Source organism: Guyanagaster necrorhizus (genome assembly GCF_019112545.1).
Source record: "Guyanagaster necrorhizus MCA 3950 unplaced genomic scaffold BT62scaffold_52, whole genome shotgun sequence".
Classification (NCBI taxonomy): domain Eukaryota; kingdom Fungi; phylum Basidiomycota; class Agaricomycetes; order Agaricales; family Physalacriaceae; genus Guyanagaster; species Guyanagaster necrorhizus.
In genome coordinates this window covers 62,450-71,055 of record NW_025064931.1, presented here as the reverse complement: position 1 = coordinate 71,055, position 8,606 = coordinate 62,450, and the positions used below count along the sequence as shown (strand labels likewise).

The window sequence follows — 8,606 nt, the reverse complement described above, 5'->3', positions numbered from 1 at the left end:
TAAAGTTGACCAAATTCTCTGTTATCATCTATGCAAAGTGCATGCCTGAGAGGGAGGCTTCCAAATAACTGTCAAATACCTTATCAGCTGGAAGGAATATGGGCCAGAATCCAACCAGTGAGTAAATGAATGCTACATAAATGCTGATGATATTATCTGGAACTATAAACACTCTCTAGAATGATCCATCAGAATGATGGTCTTAAAAGAGGGGTAATATTATGATTTTCTTGCTTTATCTTATCTTATCAGATATCTATCTAATCACAGGCACTTATAGATGAGCATGGGATGATTATGCAACCATAATAAGTAATCCATGCCATTGTTCTACAGACAGTGACAGGCATCTTGACAACAGACAATACTGCATTGTTTTATCTCCAATGACCAGAGGTGACAAGGACTATACTGCAGAAACATACAATTAGTAGGACTATATTTATCTATAGCTGAAACAATATATAAGTAATATAGCTCTCACTGTAGATACTCAGCTTCAAGCTAAAGCTTATTTTATACTATCTTCTCTTAAGCTTAACTTATCTTTGGCCTTGGAGCACTTGCCTGTATAAACATACCAAGTAAACTCTAGTGTGACTGTATGAACTTGATACAGTGCTAGTTTATCACATGTTCAGATCATGTGTACTTTGGGTCTAACAGTCATATCTGTAGTTCTGTGTGATTTCTATTCTTGGTGCATAAGCTCTGTGCTATTGTCAGTGCATTCAGTGTCAAGTACTGAGACTTCTTATGCAATGTGACTCTTTAGTATCATCATGAAGCCAAGTCATATATTCCACCAATCATCACTCAAGCCTATCGTAGCTAGCCTTTCTTTTATTGAACTCTAGCTCTATTTTCCTTCACATGCTTAATAATACTTTTGTACTCAGCATATAATACTGTATTTTGCAAAATTACATGCATAGACATATTCAGAGCATGTCAGCATTAGATTAGTATTGTCTGTCTGGTTCAAGAAAATGTCTGAAGCCCACCTGCATATATGTCAAGAGACTACTTCCCAAAATCCTCTTAGGATGTAGCCTTCTCTTCTTTCTTCCTTTTTTCTGCTATGGCTCTGTCTAATTCCTCCTGTGCTTTGTGGTTGGCCATCTTCTTCTAGTATATCTGGCTTAATTGCTTCCATTCATCATCAGAGAACTTCATTTTGCAAATGTTGTGTGAAGCAGAAGGCTGGCTTCTGCTCAACATGGCATTTGAGACAGATTGGTGAGACTGAGGCTTATATGATTTTATGCAGGCACAAGCTATATGCCTTTTTTCTCTGCAGTTGAAGCACTTTACTTTCTTTAAGAGTATGTCAATGTCTATTGGCTGCCTCTGACCACCATATATAGTACCAGTTTCTGTCTTCTTGTCATCTGTAGTTAATCCTTTCAGAGTCAACCCACCAGTGACAGTTTTTATTTCTGCCTGTGTAGTGGCCTTGATTTCATCATGTCCTGTGGTGTTGACTCAATAATTGTAGTCTATCTACAGGATTCACCTCTTCCACTCATCATAAGAGACAGAGAAGTCATTGTCCCTATGAGTGATCATGTTTCAAAGGTTGAATCATATCATATTCTTAATCTGTTTGAGCATAGCAGCTCAATTGTTTATTTTTCTGCTTGGGTGAGATAGATATATAGATGAGCTGCTTTGTCATCATATTTGAAATTCATCATTGAGCTTGATGAGCTACTTTGTTATTATATTTGAAATTCACTATTAAGCTATAAATATTGGTAAAGTCAGCATCTGTATCAGCTCTTTAAGCTGAAATTTTTTTTTTGCATTTGTCTAAAACCATCCAGTCTTTTATTAGGGATCTGTACTGTATGTGTATTGCATGTCTCTATTAATTAATGTTACAAAGTATTATAATTATGCTTATAATACTTGTTTTTTGTATATAATATTCTTTTAGCCACTACTTCTCTATTATAGCTTAGAAAATAAGACTGATACTATATTGAGCATCTGTAAAATAGTTTCCATCTGGTTGTCATCTTAAATAAGGATAAAAAATAAACAACTTCAATCATTAATTGTTTATATATATATTTATATCAGCACTTTAAAAAGGCTTCCACAGAGTCAACAGAGATGTAATTGCCTAAGATAGAGCACACTTTTGATAATCCCAATTAAATAGAAATAACAATAATAAAAATTGAATTTGCCTTATCTGTTACAGACACTGTCTCTGGAGTTATATTACCTTATATAATAAGGACAAATATATGTAAATACTGTGTATTAATATAACTGGTGCATAACCAGAGTATACCAGTCTTATATCCTATAAGAGACAATATGATAAGAGAAAGACACTGGCAAGAGACTACTAGCCAAGCAATATAGTTATGCTGAACATGAAGAATGTGGAGACAGACAGGAAGATAAAGAAGTTGGATGACAAGTTTGGAGGCCTCTTCAAGGTCATAAAGAAAGTAGGCAATAGAGTATATGAATTAGCTATCCCAAAGATGTGAAAAATCCATCTTGTCTTCAATAAAACTCTTTTTAAACTATTTCAAACAGGAGAGTTCTCTAACCAGAAAGCACTATCACCATTCAAACTGACAGTTATAGATGATAAGATGAATATGAGATTGATGCAATCTTTGATGATAAAATTCATTATTGAAAACAGTGGTTTCTCATTTATTTTAAGAGATATAGTAATGAGGAAAACCACTGATATGCTGAAAAGAATCTTCCACATGCAAAAAGGCTCATTGCAAAGTACTATGCAGTATAGAACCCACTTACTGCAGTGAACAATATCAGGCTTGGATCACTAATGTTCAACAAGTCAGACTACATCAGAACTCAAAAGCTTCCTTTTGAACTCAAACAACACTCATTCAAAGTTAAGAAGCTTTACATATGGAAAGACATCAATGAAATCAAGGCAGGTACACTTATAGTCCAATAATTTCTCTCTGAATTGGATGCATGACATCTCAGTAGAGATCAATAGGAAAGATGAAGCTGTCATCTTGTTTTCAGGGCTCTTCTCAGCAATTGAGGATGATTGCCTTAAAGAGAAGGTAATATCATGATTTTAGCCTCTAAATCATGTCCACTCAAGGCTTGTTTTGAGGCACTGAGACAATGACTTGGTTGAGATTGCAAAGATTTTTCTATACAGTATTTAAGTCAGTAGTTTATAGTGATATACTCTAGTCTTGAGCTAAGGTCAATATACTGATCAAACTCCTAAACTTCTCATTCTCATTCTTCTACTTTACCTTCAGTTGGTGTCAGACTCTGGCTGTGGCAGTGTATTGCATTTGTAATTATTTGATTGTTGTCTTGACAAGTATTTAGAAATAATATATAAGAGCTACTGGTGTAAAGTCAGAATGGAATAGCAGTAGAATCAAAAATATTACATTTCATGTAAGTCTATTAGATAGATAGATATGCAAAATAGTATTAGAATTGTAAATTAGTGTATAGAGTCTAAAGACTCATCAACAAATGCTGATACAGTGTTATTATAATGTATATCTTTTTAATAGAAATTGACTACTTAAATATAAACTATATTTAGAACCTTCATTAATCATGTTTAAGATTTTTTATTGCATCTGAATATTAATGTGATATTTGCAAAATATCTTCTAAGCATTGCAAACACTGTGCTACTCCAAGAGTGTCTCTAACAGTCTCAAACACCTGCATTGCTTGCTCAAGCTTTTTTGTTGCATCTGAATATTGATATGTCATGCACAAAATATCTCCTGAGCTTTGCAAACACTGTGCTACTCTATGAGTGTCTCCAATTTTTTTGAATATTTCTATTGCATCATTATTTTTGCTTTTTGCCATTATCCATTGATTATGTTGTATCAATCTATAAGACTATAACAGTAAAGCTGATGCATATAAATATTTCAGATTCAATGGCTCTATTACTTCCACTAGTTTTAGTAATAAAATATCTGAATCTGAAATTAAATACTGAAAGTAGCAAAAATCATATATAATTGTCAATTCTCTTTCAGCAATAGCATTATCCAGCATATTATTTAACAGCCATTCAATATTTTTCAAATGTGAGACACCAAATTCTGTATTTTCTCTTGAAATCAGTGTCTTCAGTTGTCTATTTGTAATTTCATTTAGATAAAAAGTGCAGAACTACTTCTTTATACATATATCTGACTGTTGAAAATAGATTTTGAGATATTCCTGAATTGATGGCAATAATCTCAATCCTTCTTTATCATCTTCATATATAATTCCAGATTGCAATAAATTTGACACAATTAAAGTAATTTGACCAAGATCTGGTACTATTTTACTCAATAGACTAGTCTATGTAGGAATGCCACTTGGAAAATTACAGATCACACTTAATAACCTCAAAGTATCTGGCTTTGAAGAAATCAATGATGATTCAAGAGTTATCTTGATTGAAATATCAACACTTGTTAATTGATGAGGCTGAGTTCTGGGTTTTGCTAATAATAATGTCTTTTCTTTCTTCCAGCTGTCAACAAGTACTTTTGGAGAAATAGTTTTAGCTTGATGTGCCATTAACATAATAGCCAATGGCCATCCTGCTAGTTGTCCTACTAATTCACTGACTTTTTCCATATCAACATTATGCCCTGAAATAGCATTGAATACATTCAATGAGACAGATTCAGCTAATGGTAACAGACTATTATGTGGAAGTTCTAGCCAATTTATATCTGTAGGAGGAACTTGTCCTCTCATAGTAATTATCAGCATAATCTGTGGCACAGAATCCAACTGTTCCAAAAGTCTCTGAACATCATATTGATCTTTACTATTCTCCCAAAGTGTTTCAAAATTATCCAAAACCAAAATTGTTGGCTTTGATATAGTATGCAGTTGTTTTACTGCATCATCGGTTAATTGCAACTTCATCAACTTTGACATAGTCTGCAGCAATGCCTCAACAGTAGGCTCAGTACTGCAGACAATATCACAAGGAATGAAGTATCTATGAGCTCCATATTTAGCTTGCACAGCTACATCATTCAGCAACTTCAATGCTAAAGATGTTTTGCCCATACCTCCAAATCCCATAATGATAATAGAATCAGGAGAATCAGCAAGAAGATTGGTTATCCCTTCTTGCACTAACTCATTTCTACCCTCAAATATCAATGGAGGAGGTGGAGGAATAGCAGACACCATAATACTACTAATCAGTTGACTATTATGAGACCTATTATATCTTAAAAATATACAGAGACATACCTGATAGGCTGAACCATTTTAGGACTCAACTATGATAGTATTAGTATACATTGATGTAGCTGTGATAAGAATATTCACCAGATGATTATGAATAGCAGTAATCTGTTTGGTAGCTGAAAATACAGCACTCCCCTTCAGAAATATCAGTATCCTTCTCAATCGTTGCAGGATAAAAGCATACAACAAGCTTATCTCGAGCTTCCTTAACATACTCTTTATGCTGGTTAATACGATCTAGAATCGCCTTGCTCTGAAATCGTTTCTTGATCTTCGCCTGGATCCCTCTCTTTCCATAGATCTTGTTCAGATCATCCTTTAAATCTTTGAGGTGACTGGTCATGGCAGAAATTAATCTCCATACTCATACCAAGATCAAACGAAATGACAAACCTGATGAATTCATCACCCATTTGCTGTAGACGTCCCAGCGGGTGCGTGGAGGCTGTTTGGTTGTCAGTCAAAGATTGACCATCCTGAAGGAGCTTGATCTCCTCAGACACATAGCTAAGTGTTTCATCGAGATACTTGATAGTATCCTTTAGATCATCATGTGCTTTCTTATTATTCTGAACAATGTGCGCCTTTTAGTATGCAATATTGGCAAAGGACGATAGATTCGCACCTGAGCCAGCTCCAGGATCGGGAGGGCAATATTCGCAATTGCTTTTGCAATCCCTGTGCGATCCAGTTCACCTGCACCTGCAAGCACCTTGATATGAATCTGATGGAGGCGTGCGAGTTTCTCCACGCTCATAGCTTTCTACCACCACCATCATTTATCTGACACTGTATGAAGCCGCTGTAGCCGCCGGGTGCCATCTTGTTCTTTTTCCGACAAAGATGCCGCTTGTATTGCCCAAATCGTGGACCGGTCCTTTGGAGGAGTTTGCTGGAAGCAGAGGCGATGAAGAGGGTAGCAGGACACGACCCATTATTTGTGGATACGTGCTGTATCATCGGTGATCGTTCGTTGTGAAGAACGAATATGTATCGTGCATCCTTCTTTCTTGCTTTCCTTGCTTTGCGTTCTCATACTGTGACAGCGGCAATTTCGTTTCCATTGTACGAACCCTCAAGGTGCTGTTGCTGAGGCGTTCATAGCTTTGCCTATCACCCCTTGCAACAGGTAATACATGTATGTTTCTCTAATGGCCGCGGAGTAGTCTACCTGGCTTTCTTCGGCGGTAACAACGACAGATGGCAGCACTTTTCCTCTTGCCGATCGCCCCACGATCTACCCACGAATGTATGAGCCCATTCCCACTCTGCCTATCAGCCGCACCCAGTCGCATGATCCGCTGCTACTCCTCCTGGTTTCCTGCATCACAGACCATCATGACGAGCGCGTTCGCCCATTGTCGGCCTCAGAGTACAGTGGGCAGACGTTATCTGAATGGAAAAGACGGATTGGCATGTAAATCGAGAGACAACGTGCGGCTTTCCTTCAGCCAATGTGCTCTTTTGGGCGACAGCGACATATCGTACAACTGAGATGTTTGTCGCGATTTCCGTGCCGTGATGCTTGAATTCATGTAAGCTTCCTACTTTTACCTAGTCGATTTCACACTGAAGACTGTCTGAATAGGTATATTCCTATGATACCCGTGTTCACAAATGTGAGCCCTAGTAACGACGTATCGCGGTCTCTTGCCATCCTTCCTCAGCCCTCGAACACGTCTGCGTATCACGTATCTGTAAGCAGTGCCAGTGCCAGCCTCATGCCCTCGAGTGAGGAGCTTCAGCTTACCGGGATCACAACCAACACTTTTCACACTTTTCTCGCCTCTCCGATGTTGTGAAGAGATAAGGTCATCGATCCAGCCAAGGATTTGCCGTGGAGCTAAGAGAAGATTCCTGCCTTGTTGTAAAGAGACATACGGTGCGTATCTTGCCGTTTTGACTTCCATGTCTCGATCTAAGATGTCAGGCCCACAAGGACAGCGACGAACGTCAGTAAGAAAAACAGAGCTTTCAACCCATCGTCATCCTGGCCCCACGATCACTCATAGCAGTTCCCTGATTCACAAACATCCCCCGAATAGAGGACAGCTTCTAGCTTCTGAGGGCCATCGTTACTGATTTGCTCAGGTAACCATCGAATACATACTCGAACGGTATAGAACCCCTTCGCTCTAACGCGCCCTTTCCTACCAACATTGATTCTATCTATCGTCGGAAAGGTAAGCACAGCGCTTCATGGCCTTCGCGACATCCCCCAAGGCGCTACAAAGCTCCCCATGCAACCTACGTGCTTCGCTTTGCCCATCATGATCCACTCGTCCACCATAGCTCTGTGCCTTGTACTTGCATTCCGTGCCTCGATCCACCGCTGAATCAACAGAGGTCGTCTACTGTGATCCAATTATGATGTCCAAGGAAAGCATATCTTACCAGATTTGATCGATGACCGACAGACCTCCTTTGGCAACATCGCCGTTAACAGCTTCATCCGACTGTTTGGTACATGGACTTGCCCGTCGTGTTTACGGTTCTATGTCCCTCTAGCCCCAACGCAGATGCAAATGCTGATCTCCGCTATCTCTATCTACCAGAGAATCACTGTTCGCTAATCATCGTTTCTTCGGTGTGAGAACCGCTTGCGGGGATGACAGTGAGTGTCGTTCAGGCGGGAGAGACGTGGGTCATTGACCTGTCAGCAATGCTCGTACTATATTCATGACCGTGGATTAGCACCGGTACATGCTGGCGTAGTTCCACTAACGACATGAGGCTAAACTCTGGTCTTTGGGTCGTTGGCCTTGATGCTCGAGGACGGGCTCGCTGACGGCATTCCGGTCTGGCGTCGGTTCGGCGTGCTCGAGTGCCACCATTGATGTCGTTGACTATGCGTTTGCTGGTTGTTGTATCCCTAGCTGGGAGAAATGATCATGAGGAAGGCATAAAACAGATGTATTCTTACCTCGTACAAGCGGACGTAAAGCGAGATGAAGGAGGACTTTGTGCATTCTCACGCCACGCTTCTTCTTCAACAACCTTCATGATACCGATGCCCCCCTCAGCACCAGACACGATTGCAAGGATTGACCAGTTGGATAACGACAACCTGACTGGCGTCAGCAGATGGCTGGTTTCTTTGAGTAAGTGCAGTCCAGTTTGTGTATATTCATGTTGCACCCATACATGGCTGACCCTCAGCGAGGAATGTTTACTTGGAAGAAGTTACTCCCTTTTACTATGACGAGCGATATGCAGGAGGGCGACTATTAGCTTCGAATCTTAGTGCGTCGTGGTTGTCAGCATCCTCACCTCTTTCTCATGAATAGCAATAGAATCGCTGTTCCATCCAGCAGCGCTACAACTGGACGACAGCGGGATTTCCAGCAGGTCAA

At 39.3% G+C, this 8,606-nt stretch overlaps 4 protein-coding genes across 4 annotated transcripts; 2 read left to right on the top strand and 2 right to left on the bottom strand.

The window, feature by feature from the left end:
• Positions 1 to 4,119: 4,119 nt before the first annotated feature.
• Positions 4,120 to 5,528, bottom strand: BT62DRAFT_632174 (uncharacterized protein). Its single transcript, XM_043181690.1, has 4 exons — positions 5,469 to 5,528; positions 5,335 to 5,388; positions 5,257 to 5,285; positions 4,120 to 5,200 (listed from the first exon to the last, which is right to left on the bottom strand). The coding sequence occupies exons 3-4, from the start codon at positions 5,271 to 5,273 to the stop codon at positions 4,342 to 4,344; spliced, it is 876 nt and encodes a 291-aa protein (XP_043033730.1). The 5' UTR covers positions 5,274 to 5,285; positions 5,335 to 5,388; positions 5,469 to 5,528; the 3' UTR covers positions 4,120 to 4,341.
• Positions 5,529 to 6,270: 742 nt separating this feature from the next.
• BT62DRAFT_631355 (uncharacterized protein) lies at positions 6,271 to 6,788 on the top strand. The gene has a single exon (XM_043181687.1). The coding sequence runs from the start codon at positions 6,454 to 6,456 to the stop codon at positions 6,745 to 6,747; it is 294 nt and encodes a 97-aa protein (XP_043033729.1). The 5' UTR covers positions 6,271 to 6,453; the 3' UTR covers positions 6,748 to 6,788.
• A 524-nt stretch (positions 6,789 to 7,312) lies between these two features.
• On the bottom strand, positions 7,313 to 7,742 carry BT62DRAFT_938194 (uncharacterized protein; the record flags this gene model as incomplete). The annotated part of the gene is made up of 2 exons (XM_043187482.1): positions 7,313 to 7,585; positions 7,648 to 7,742. Coding segments are annotated over 2 exons (198 nt in total), but the record flags the coding sequence as incomplete, so codon positions are not given.
• A 155-nt stretch (positions 7,743 to 7,897) lies between these two features.
• On the top strand, positions 7,898 to 8,594 carry BT62DRAFT_632383 (uncharacterized protein). The gene has a single exon (XM_043181693.1). The coding sequence runs from the start codon at positions 8,090 to 8,092 to the stop codon at positions 8,453 to 8,455; it is 366 nt and encodes a 121-aa protein (XP_043033727.1). The 5' UTR covers positions 7,898 to 8,089; the 3' UTR covers positions 8,456 to 8,594.
• Positions 8,595 to 8,606: the final 12 nt, after the last annotated feature.